General features: G+C 46.2%; 1 protein-coding gene across 1 annotated transcript; it reads right to left on the bottom strand.

Moving 5' to 3' along the window:
* Nucleotides 1-1,287: 1,287 nt before the first annotated feature.
* LOC140460033 (uncharacterized) lies at nucleotides 1,288-6,331 on the bottom strand. Its single transcript, XM_072554440.1, has 2 exons — nucleotides 6,287-6,331; nucleotides 1,288-4,988 (listed from the first exon to the last, which is right to left on the bottom strand). The coding sequence occupies exons 1-2, from the start codon at nucleotides 6,329-6,331 to the stop codon at nucleotides 3,495-3,497; spliced, it is 1,539 nt and encodes a 512-aa protein (XP_072410541.1). The 3' UTR covers nucleotides 1,288-3,494.
* Between the last annotated feature and the right edge of the window lie 6,407 nt (nucleotides 6,332-12,738).

Raw genomic sequence — 12,738 nt, forward strand, 5'->3', positions numbered from 1 at the left:
ACAGGCCACACTGACAGTCACCAAGAGTGGAATCGAACCTGCGTCACTGGTGTATTCAGGCAGAACTGTTAACCACTGAGTCATCATGTCACCTAACAGTAGAATGGGACTTTGATCAGATGGACCTATGGGCTGAGGATTAGCAGATGGAATTTAATTTAAAATTAATTTAATTTTAACATGAGGTGTTGCAGGTAGAAAAGCAGTGTGTGGCACGCTTGCTGTCACTGGTCAAAGCATTTACGATAGGAGGTGGGATGTCATGTTGTGACTGTACAGGGCTTTGGTGAGGCCACCTTTAGAATAGAGCATACAATTCAGCTCACCATGCTACAGGAAATATGTTGTTAAACTGAAGAAAACATTTACAATGGTCTTGCCAGGACCGGAGCATTCGGGTTTTAAGGAGAGGCTGGATAGGCTGGGACTTCCTTCCCTGCAGCATCAGAGGCTGAGACGTGACCTTATTGAGGGTCATAAGATCATGAAAGGTCGTTCAGTTCGCAAGCTGAGACAAGAGATTTTCAATTTAACCAATCAATTAAAATCAGGGACTAGCTACCCAAAACTTGCAAAATTTAAATCTAATGGTCTTGACAACATAGGATGGGTCCTAGTGTAAGAAATCGATACGTCATCAACGGTTTGAAAGAAGGGGGCAGTTGACCAGAGGCCTGGAGTTAACTCCCCTTCACCAGAGCCAAGAGTCCTTAGCTCAAGAGAGGGAAGTTGGCTCTCACATTCATCTGTGTATTAAAATAACGCACCATCTAAATGTCTAACAGAAGATTCGGAGAAGACATTCCTGGAAGCGTAACAGCAGAGGACGCACAGAACATTCTGGAGGTCAGGTAACCTCACAGCCATGTCAAGAAACTTTTTTTTGTGATATGAATGGGGCTTGTATTTATTGGAACAGCTTACCATTAGAATCTTGTTTTATTCAGGAATAGTTAGTAGTTAGACGGGATTTATTCGGTTTGCTAATAGTTTAGTTAGAGTGGTCACTGTTATGGCTAGAAAAATAAATGGTTACTTGTTGATTTTAAAGTGAGTGTCAGAGCTTTATTTTATTTAACCACAAGAAGTTGCTGAAAGAAGGTTGCCACACTTTCCACAGACTATAGGGCGATTATGGGGTGGTCTGGTTTGTGTTCTCGGAGCGCGGTCAACGGATGGGTTTATAATAGTCTACCAATCAGAGTTGATTTGACAACCATCAGGCACGGACTTCTCATGCAACATAAGAATTGGTGTTTGTGCAAAGCGCCTGATGAGCACGACACAGACAATTTTGGCAAAGCCAGACCAAGTTTGGTTCAACCAAAAAATGAATCGCAACTCAATTAATGCTCATGGTCCATTCAAGCCTCTATTGCTGCCTGGTCGTGATGTGAGACAAAGACCATATATTCAGTGGGCGGCACGGTGGCAGTGGGCAGGACGGTGGCACAGTGGTTAGCACTGCTGCCTCACAGTGTCGGAGACCTGGGTTCAATTCCTGCCTCAGGCAATTGTCTGTGTGGAGTTTGCACATTCTCCCCATGTCTGCGTGGGTATCCTCCCACATCCCAAAAACATGCAGGTTAGATGAACTGGCCATGCTAAATTGTATTGCCCACAGTGTTAGATGAAGGGGTAAATGTCGGAGGTATGGGTCTGGGTGGGTTGCGCTTCGGCGGGTCAGTGTGGACTTGTTGGGCCGAAGGGCCTGTTTCCTCACTGTAAGTAATCTAATCTAGTCTAGTTGGTACAAGATACACAAACTCAAGGAAACCACATTGTTCCAGGAAGGAGGGGAAGGAATCAGGGCAGAAATGCGGGACATAGTTTGGACACTTTGAAAGATCCTGACAAACACGATGGAAGTGAAAATGGATGGCTAAGGAAAACGGTCACATTGGAGGTGAAAAGTGGGAAAGACAGAGAAACTGGGAGAACACAATGGAGTCTCGACAGGAAGCAGGAAATGAGAAATAGAACCCATTCACTTCAATAATTTCAGTCCGAGACAAGATGTGAAGCAGTATTATTGTTTATTATATGCTTGCAAGTGTGATGTCTCAAATGGGCACAGAGAGTCCAACTATGGGTGGCACGGTGGCTCAGTGGTTAGCATTGCTGCCTCACAGCGCCAGAGACCCGGCTTCAATTCCCGCCTCTGGCGACTCTCTGTGTGGAGTTTGCACGTTCTCCCCGTGTCTGCGTGGGTTTCCTCCGGGTGCTCCGGTTTCCTCCCACAGTCCAAAAATGTGCAGGTTAGGTGGATTGGCCATGCTAAATTGCCCACAGTGTTAGGTGAAGAGGTAAATGTAGGGGAATGGGTCTGGGTGGGTCACGCTTCGGCGATCGGTGTGGACTTGTTGGGCCGAAGGGCCTGTTTCCACACTGTAAGTAATCTAATCTAATCTAACTAGCACATAAATTTTATATAATTCATTTCTCCTTTACCCCTCCCCCACTTATTCCATTGCTCCTCCCCGTTTACATCTCCCAGCGCCCATTACTCTTGTTTATCTCTTGCCTTACTCTCTTATCTCTTGTGCAGAACAAAGTACAAGTTTTGCTTGGCTATTTTACCACATCCTGCTGTGGTTCATTGTTAGGTATATCCTCCTTTAAGGCCATCTGCTTCCTTGCTTGCTATGACCTTATGACCTCTTGATTGTGGTTTTATTTGTTTTTGCAGAAGCGGGAAACAGATGCTTATAACTGTTTGTACAGGCATATCTGGCTAAACGTGCAGCTCTCCCCTTATCTGTTTGTCTGTAACATCTACCATTGTTTGCCGACACATTTCATTCTTGTTTGCACATTTTGGCTAATGCAAAAACAATTATATATTTCCTTCATATAATTTTGTTTCTTGGTAACTCAGCTCTTGGCTGAAACAATTATACACTGGTGTGAGTTCATTTACCTTACATAAGCAATTATGGTTGCAGAAGTAACACTGCTTTACCTATATCCCACATAATGAATGACTCTATCAACTTAACCGATTTTCAATGAAGTCAACAAATGAATCTCACTGCCTTGTCTTCACTCCTGCAAACTGCTGTGGATGCCAGGACATGGAGCAAACTCAAGCAGGATGTTTAATCAGTACCGGGTTGAAGGGTTATGGAGAGTTGAAGCCAAGATGCGATCAAGCTTGATGGGCTGACTCCTGCTCCCCGATGTCACGGTCTAAATGTGTTGACTTTAGATCTACCTGCAGTGATAGACCCACTCTGTTTCCTAACCAGGATAAAATAAATGTTGCTCATCAGTTTATGTGGGTCTACTTCAGAGGAAATGTGCACTCCCAGGCTGAGAGAGTATCATAAAACCCCATTACCCTCTCAGTTCACCCACTATCCGAACGGACACGGTTCAGTCCTGGACGTGATTCCCTTCAGCAAGAACAGCAGAACCCAACCATGTCCGATGAACTTTCTGGTGTCTCTGCAGCTGGCATGCTCGGCCAAAACCCCTCCCACACTCAGAGCAGGTCAAAGGCTTTCCCTGGTGTGAATTCGCTGGTGTCTCACTGCAGCTGATGAAGTCTTGAATCCTTTCCCACACACGGTGCAGAGGAATGGTCGCTCCCCAGTGTGAACGCGCTGGTGGATTAGCAACTGGGCCGACTGAGTGAATCCCTTCCCACACTCAGAGCAGGTGAACGGCTTCTCCCCGGTGTGAACACACTGGTGGATTAACAACTGGGACGGCTGAGTGAATCCCTTCCCACACTCGGAGCAGCTGAACGGCTTCTCCCTGGTGTGAATCCGCTGGTGTCTGTGAAGACCAGATAACTGACTGAATTGCCTGTCACACTCGGAGCAGCTGAACGGCTTCTCCCCGGTGTGAACCCGCTTGTGGATTAACAGCTGGGACGACTGAGCGAACCCCTTCCCACACTCAGAGCAGGTGAACGGCCTCTCCCCGGTATGAACCCGCTTGTGGACTAACAGCCGGAACGACTGAGTGAATCCCTTCCCACACTCTGTGCAGATGAACGGCTTCTCCCCGGTATGAACTCGCTTGTGGACTAACAGCCGGAACGACTGAGCGAATCTCTTCCCACACTCTGTGCAGATGAACGGCTTCTCCCCGGTGTGATTCCGCTGGTGTTTCAGTGCAGCCGATGAAGTCTTGAATCCTTTCCCACACACGGTGCAGAGGAATGGTCGCTCCCCAGTGTGAACGCGCTGGTGGATTAACAACTTGGGCGACCGAGTGAATCCCTTCCCACACTCAGAGCATGTGAACGGCTTCTCCCCGGTGTGAATCCGCTGGTGTTTTTGAAGACCAGACAACTGGCTGAATTGCCTGTCACACTCGGAGCAGCTGAACGGCTTCTCCCTGGTGTGAATCCGCTGGTGTCTGTGAAGACCAGATAACTGACTGAATTGCCTGTAACACTCGGAGCAGGTGAACGGCTTCTCCCCGGTGTGAATCCGCGTGTGGATTAACAGCTGGGACGACTGAGCGAACCCCTTCCCACACTCTGTGCAGATGAACGGCCTCTCCCCGGTATGAACCCGCTGGTGTTTGTGGAGGCTCAAGGAGACAGTGAATCCCTTCCCACAGTCTGGGCAGATGAACGGCCTCTCCCCGGTGTGAACCCGCCGGTGAATCTCCAGCCCAGATGGAAACCTGAACCGTTTCCCACAGTCCCCACACTGCCATGGCTTCTCCACGGTGCTGTTGTCCTTGTGTCCCTCCAGGTTGGATGATGAACTGGAGCCTGAAGTGCCCCACACACACACAGAACCCCTTGATGGTGTCTCCTGGAGGAATGTTATTGCAGCAGCAGCAGCAGCAGCAATAACTTCCGCATTCAGACAATAGGTGTGCTCTGATTGGCTGGAGGACCAGTCTGCCTCCGGTCCTCCAGCGCTGTCTATTGGACAGTCCGCATGCCGAGCTGTCCGGAGCCAGCCAATAGGAAGCCGCGCCTGTTCCGGACAAAGGGCCACGCGCTGCCCCTCGTGCTGAGGGAGCTGGAGGAGGGGAGGGCACTTTACAACAAATCCCTTCCCTTCATTGTCCTCCAAGGCACGTGTTCACACAAAGCCCAGGGTTTCATTGTAACCTCACACTCCCTGAGACTTCCTCATCTGGCCCAACATCTGTGAGCACCACACTCTCTGTTCCCATCCTGGGGTTAAACTGTGATGTGCAGCAGCCGGTGTTGGACTGCGGAGGACAAAGTTAAAAATCACACAACACCAGGTTATAATCTACCAATAATCCCGTTATTTGGAAGCATTAGCTTTCGGAGCGCTGCTCCTTCATCTAGTGTTTTTGGAGGATTAGACCATAACTGAAATGATTCGTCGAACAAACCTGGATTGTTATTAAGTCTTTCGTCTTTTGGAATGGGTTGCACGTTTCAGGTCATTAATATGTAAGTCTCAAAAGTCCTTTTAAGTCACCTCGAGATAATTTAAAGATTTATAACAGAAGGTGACATCTCAGCTCAGACAATGCATTAAAGGTGTGTGTGTGATGGATTATAAACATGTGAGAGGGTGTGGGTGGTGTATGTGTGTGTGTGAGAGAGGGTCTGTTTGTGTATGTGTGCTTTTGTGTGTGTGTGTGTGTGTGTGTGTGTGTGAGAGAGTATATGGTGTAGTGGGGTCACCAGTAGTGTGACATGAACCCAGTGTGTGTGTGTGAGAGAGAGAGAGAGCGAGGGTCTGCTTGTGTACGTGTGCTTGTGTGTGTGCATGTGAGAGAGTGTATAGTGTAGTGGGGTCACCAGTAGTGTGACATGAACCCAATGAGGCCATCCTCATGGGTTAATTTAGAGGGAAGGAGGATGAATGCAGAGAGGGGCAGACTCTGGAAAGGTTAGTCGAGGTCTCTCTCATAGACACTGCCATCGCTTGCTCCCTGATTAAAATGAATACCAGCAGAAATATGTGCTTCAACACAAAGCAACTTTATTCAATTAATTTACTTTAAGTACACGCAAACTATTAGCTTAAAAGACTTTTGATACAATCAACAAGTGAGTCTCACTGCCTTGGCTTCATATTAGGGTCTCCTGGGTGATGGCAATCACTTGGAGCTCTATCTCCGTTCCCACGATCTGGTGTCTTGAACCCCAGTCTCATAGGGAAGGCTCTCGAGCTGGGAGAAGTCCCCAGTGTTAATACTGTTCTGACTTGGATATGACGTGCTGTACTGCAGTCCCTGAGTACCTTTCCCACTCATTCCACAAACAGGTGGGTGGGTCTCTGTGCCTTTGCTCGACAAGTCTGTTCCCAAGACCAGCCAAGGTCACTGCAGTTACCTTCCAACCAGAACGGCCCGTGTTTACCTGAAGCCTGTTTCTCATGTATTCTCCTTCAATTGCTTATTGCAATGCACAATTAACCCTTAACAATCTGGGTTGGAGATACTTTGTTCCTTCAGCTGATGCAATGATACGAGTTTTGATCTCGTGGAATCCAGGGAGAACTGGCCAATGGGATACCGAATTGGCTGAAGTAGGTTATCTGAGAGTACAACAGGATCTTGATGAACTGAGCCTTTTTCTCATTGCAATGCATAATTAACAATCTGGGCTGGAGATACAAGGTGCGATCATGTGAAATCCAGGGAGAGCTAGGATGGGATAGGAAATCAGCTTGACGGTAGGAGACAGAGGGTGGTGGTAAAGGATTGGTATTCAGACTGGAGAGCTGTGACCAGCGGTGTGCTGCAAGGTTCAGTTCTAGATCAACTGTTATTTGTCATTTATATAAACGCTTTGGGTGAGACTATAGCAGCAATAGTTAGTAGGTTCGTGGGTGACACCAAAATTGCTGACATAGTTTAAGGTAAAGAAGGCGATCTGAGAGTACAATAGGACCTTGATCAGCTGAGCCGAGGAATGGCAAAGAGAGTTTAATTAAAAGAAATGTAAGATGTTGCATTTTGCTCAGACAAACCAAGGCAGGACTTACTCAGGTGGAGGGTGTTGTTAAACAGAGAGACTAGGGATGCAGGTACAAAGTTCCTTGAAAGTGGCGTCGCAGGTAGACAGGGTGGTGAAGAAGGCGTTTGGTATACTTCCTCTCATTGTTCAGAGAATCGCGTATTGGAATTGGGACAGAATGTTACGCTGCACAACACATTGGTATGGCCACAGCGTTCAGTAAAGATGAACAAGGATGCTCCTGAGGCAGGAGGATTTGAGTTATAAGGCTGGACAGACTGAGACAGTCTTCCCTGGAGAACCGGAGTCTGAGGGGTGACCTTGTAGAGGTTTCTAAAATCATGGCAGGGCAAAGATAAGGTGAATTGTCAGTTTCATTCCCTCGGGTACGGGAATCCAAAACTGGAGGCCACAGATTTAAGGAGAGAGGGGAAAGATTTAAAAGAGACCTGAGGGTCAGAGGATGGTGTGTGAATGGAGTTTAATTGAAAGAAATGCAAAGTGTTGCTTTTTGCTAAGACAAACCAAGACAGGACTTACACAGGTTAAAAAATCACACAACACCAGGGACAAAGACCCACATGCACACATATATGTGGTGGGGTGAATTTGTACTTTCAGGGTTACATTGTACTTTGCTCAAAAACTGCATGCATTCATGTAGAACTCTGAGCTCAAAACTGCATGAATTTAAGTAAAACTCTGTTATCTCACTTTTTAGATTAGAATCAATCTAAACATCATGGCATAGACAAAGAACACAGGGGGGGCCAACACCTTCAACATATTGTCTAGCTATCACCATTGTTAACAGCTAACCTGAGAATGCAACTTGTTAAAAAAAAGGTTTTGTGATTTACACATGAAAGAAGTGAAAATATCACTGTGTTCTAACAGATGAAAGGCTTAACAGACAATCAATTTTTCAATGTATAATTTCAGTTACATCACACTGTAAACTTTTGCTATAAATTCTGTGCCTTACAATTGTGTCCTCCACAATCACCTGATGAAGGAGCGTCGCTCCGAAAGATAGTGTGCTTCCAATTAAACCTGTTGGACTATAACCTGGGGTTGTGTGATTTTTAACTTTGTACACCCCAGTCCAACCCCGGCATCTCCAAATCATGACTGGTGGAAGGTGTTGTCAAACAGAGAGACTCGGGGTACAGGCATATAGTTCCTTGAAAGTGGCATTGCAGATTGACGGGGTGGTGAAGAAGGTATTTAGTACTTGAGTAAAAATTACTCAAGACTCACACTTAGAGCAAGTCAAAGCACAGTTTATTACACAAAAGCTTTTGGGGAGACCCAAGGTCACCCTAAGAGTGGGACTCCAACCAGGCAATCTCCCTGAATACAAGAATCATTGGTCTTTTACACCTTTGACCCAGACAAATCACACAGTTTCCATTACATAAATGCTTTTCCTTTTGAAGGTTCGCAGACTGTGGTCGGGGACTCTCTAGTCAGAGTCACAGACAGATGTTTCTGCAGCCAGCAGTGAAAACAATCAGAATGGTGTGTTGCTTCTCTGGTCAGGATCAAGGATGTCCGAGAGAGGGTGCAGAATGTTCTCAAAAAGGGAGAGGAACCAGCAGGCGATCGTTGTACACATTGGAACCAACAACAAAAGAAGGGAAAAGGATGAGATTCTGAAGGGAGAATATAGAAAGTTAGGCAGAAATTTCAAACAGAGGCCCTTGAGGGTAGTAATATCTGGGTTACTCCCGGTGTTATGAGCTAGTGAGGGTAGGAATAGGATAGAGCAGATGAATGCATGGCTGAGGAGCTGGTGTATGGGGAAAGGATTCACATTTTTAAATCATTGAAATCTTTTCTGGGGCAGAAGTGACCTGAACAAGAAGGATGGATTGCATCTGAATTGGAAGGGGACTAACATACTGGCAGGGAGATTTGCTAGAGCTGCTCGGGAGGATTTAAACTATTAAGGTGGGGTGCAAGGAGGGGGGAATCCAGGGAGATAGTGAGAAAAAAGATCAATCTGAGACTGGTACAGTTGGAAAGGGAGTCAAACAGTCAGGGCAGGCAGGGACAAAGCAGAGAACAAGGTAGGACTGATGAATTAAACTGCATTTATTTCAATGCAAGGGGCCTAACAGGGAAGGCAGATGAACTCAGGGCATGGTTAGGAACATGGGACTGGGTATCATAGCAATTACAGAAACATGGCTCAGGGATGGGCAGGACTGGCAGATTAGTGTTCCAGGATACAAATGCTACAGGAAGGAGAGAAAGGGAGGCAAGAGAGGAGGGGGAGTGGCATTTTTGATAAGGGATAGCATTACAGCTGAGGGAGGATATTCCTGGAAATACATCCAGGGAAGTTATTTGGATGGAACTAAAAAATAAGAAAGGGATGATCACCTTATTGGGATTGTATTATAGACCCCCTAATAGTCAGAGGGAAATTGAGAAACAAATTTGTAAGGAGATTTCAGATATTTGGAAGAATAATAGGGTAGTTATGGTAGGGGATTTTAACTTTCCAAACATCGACTGGGGACTGCCAAAGTGTTAAAGGTTTAGGTGGAGAGGAATTTCTTAAGTGTGTACAAGACAATTTTCTGATTCAGTATGTGGATGTACCTACTAGAGAAGGTGCAAAACTTGACCTACTCTTGGGAAATAAGGCAGGGCAGGTGACTGAGGTGTCAGTGGGAGAGCACTTTGGGGCCAGTGACTATAAGGTGGCACGGTGGCTCAGTGGTTAGCACTGCTGCCTCACAGCAGAAGGGACCCAGGTTCGAGTCCAGCCTTGGGTCTGTGTGGAGTTTGCACATCCTCCCCATGGGTTTCCTCAGAGTGCTCCCGTTTTCTCCCACAGTCTGAAGATGTCCAGGTCAGGTGAATTGGCTATGCTTATTTGCCCCATAGTGTGAGGTGCATTAGTCAGAGGGAAACGGGTCTAGGTGGGTTACTCTTCGGAGGGTCGGTGTGGACTGGTTGGGCTGAAGGGCCTGTATCCACACTGAAGGGAATCTAATCTAATCTCATAATTCTATTAGATTTAAAATAGTGATGGAAAAGAATAGACCAGATCTAAAAGTTGAAGTTCTAAATTGGAGAAAGGCCAATTTTGACGGTATTAGGAAAAAACTTTCAAAAGCTTGATTGGGGGCAGATGTTCTCAGGTAAAGGAATGGCTGGAAAATGGGAAGCCTTCAGAAATGAGATAACGAGAGTCCAGAGAAAGTATATTCCTGTCAGGGTGAAAGGGAAGGCTGGTAGGTATAGGGAATGCTGGATGACTAAAGAAATTGAGGGTTTGGTTAAGAAAAAGAAGGAGGCCTATGTCAGGTATAGACAGGATAGATCGAGTGAATCCTTAGAAGAGTATAAAGGCAGTAGGAGTGTACTTAAGAGGGAAATCAGGGGGGCAAAACAGGGACATGAGATGGCTTTGGCAAATAGAGTTAAGGAGAATCCAAAGGGTTTTTACATTAAGGACCAAAGGGTAACTTAGGAGAGAATAGGGCCCCTCAAGGATCAGCAAGGCGGCCTTTGTGTGGAACCGCAGGAAATGGGGGAAATACTAAACAAGTATTTTGCATCAGTATTTACTGTAAAGAAGGACATGGAAGATACAGAATGTAGGGAAATAGATGGTGACAGCTTGCAAAATGTACATGTTACAGAGGAGGACGTGCTGGATGTCTTGAAATACATAAAAGTGGATAAATCTCCAGGACCTGATCAGGTGTACCCTCAAACACTTTGGGAAGCTAGGGAGGTGATTGCTGGGTCCCTTACTGTGTCATTGATAGTCACAGATGAGGTGCTGGAAGACTTGAGGTTGGCTAACATGGTGCCACTATTTAAGAAATGTGGTAAGGACAAGCCAGGGAACTATAGACCAGTGAGCCTGACATTGGTTGTGGGCAAGTTGTTGGAGGGAATCCTGAGGGACAGGATGTACATGTATTTGGAAAGGCAAGGACTGATTAGATTGGGGATAGTCAACATGGCTTTGTACGTGGGAAATCATGTGTCTCAAACTGACTTGAGTTTTTTGAAGAAGTAACAGAGGATTGATGAGGGCAGAGTGGTGGTGTGAGCTAGATGGACTTCAGTAAGGCGTTCAATAAGGCTCCCCATGGGAGACTGATTAGCAAGGTTAGATCTCATGGAATATAGGGAGAACTAGCTATTTGGATACAGAACTGGCTCAAAGGTTGAAGACAGAGGGTGCTGGTGGAGGGTTGTTTTTCAGACTGGAGGCCTGTGATCAGTGTCACAAGGATTGGTGTGGGTCCATTACTTTTCATCATTTATATAAATGATTTGGATGTGAACATTGGAGGTATAGTTATGAGTTTGCAGATGACACCAAAATTGGAGAGATCTGGGTGTTCTTGTCCACCAGTCAATGAAGGCAAGCATGCAGGTACAGCAGGTCGTGAAGAAGGCTAATAGCATGCTGGCCTTCATAACAAGAGGGATTGAGTATAGAAGCAAAGAGGTGCTTCTGCAGCTGTACAGGGCCCTGGTGAGACCACACCTGGAGTACTGTGTACAGTTCTGGTCTCCAAATTTGAGGAAAGACATTCTGGCTATTGAGGGAGTGCAGCGTAGGTTCACGAGGTCAATTCCTGGAATGGCAGGATTGCCTTACACGGAAAGACTGAAGCGACTGGGCTTGTATACCCTTGAGTTTAGAAGACTGAGAGGGGATCTGATTGAAACGTATAGGCTTATGAAAGGACTGGACACTCTGGCAGGAGGGAACATATTTCCGTTGATGGGGGAGTGCCGAACCAGAGGACACAACTTAAAAATACGGGGTAGACCATTTAGGACAGAGATGAGGAGAAACTACTTCACCCAGAGAGTGGTGGCTGTGTGGAATGCTCTGCCCCAGAGGGCAGTGGAGGCCCAGTCTCTGGATTCTTTTAAGAAAGAATTGGATAGAGCTCTTAAAGATAGTGGAGTCAAGGGGTATGGAGATAAGGCTGGAACAGGATACTGATTAGGAATGATCAGCCATGATCATATTGAATGGCGGTGCAGGCTCGAAGGGCAGAATGGCCTACTCCTGCATCTATTGTCTATTGTCTATTGTCTATTGGAGGTGTAGTGAACAGCAAAGAGGGTTGCCTCAGATTACAACAGGATCTTGATCAGATGGGCCAATGGGCTGAGGAGTAGCAGATGGAGTTTAATTTTGGTAAATGCGAGGTGATGCATTTTGGGAAAGCAAACCTTAGCAGGACTTATACACTTAATGGTAAGGTCCTAGGGAGTGTTATTGAACAAAGAGACCTTGGAGTGCAGGTTCATAGCTCCTTGAAAGTGGAGTCACAGATAGATAGGATAGTGAAGAAGGTGTTTGGTATGCTGTCCTTTATTGGTCAGAGTATTGAGTACAGGAGTTAGGAGGTCATGATGTGGCTGTACAGGACATTGGTTAGGGCCACTGTTGGAATATTGTGTGGAATTCTGGTCTCCTTCCTATCGGAAAGATGTTGTGAAACTTGAAAGGGTTCAGAAAAGATGTACAAGGATGTTGCCAGGGTTGGAGGGTTTGAGCTACAGGGAGAGGCTGAACAGGCTGGGGCTGTTTTCTCTGGAGCGTTGGAGGCTGAGGGGTGACCTTATAGAGGTTTACAAAATCATGAGGGGCGTGGATAGGATAAATAGACAAAGTCTTTACCTCGGGGTGAGGGAATTCAGAGCTAGAGGGGAATAGGTTTAGGGTGAGAGGGGAAAGATATAAAAGAGACCTAAGGGGTAACCTTTTTACGCAGAGGGTGGTATGTATAAGGAACGAGCTGCCAGAGGAAGTGGTGGAGGCTGGTACAATC

The sequence above is a fragment of the Chiloscyllium punctatum genome, chromosome 36, assembly GCF_047496795.1.
Source record: "Chiloscyllium punctatum isolate Juve2018m chromosome 36, sChiPun1.3, whole genome shotgun sequence".
NCBI lineage: Eukaryota > Metazoa > Chordata > Chondrichthyes > Orectolobiformes > Hemiscylliidae > Chiloscyllium > Chiloscyllium punctatum.

Coding starts and splice junctions, on each gene's coding strand:
- LOC140460033 (XM_072554440.1), bottom strand. CDS start 6,331: ATGAGAAACAGGCTTCAGGTAAACACGGGCCGTTCTGGTTGGAAG. Junction 4,989..6,286: donor CGGGCCGTTCTGGTTGGAAG/GTAACTGCAGTG, acceptor CCCCTCCTCCAG/CTCCCTCAGCACGAGGGGCA.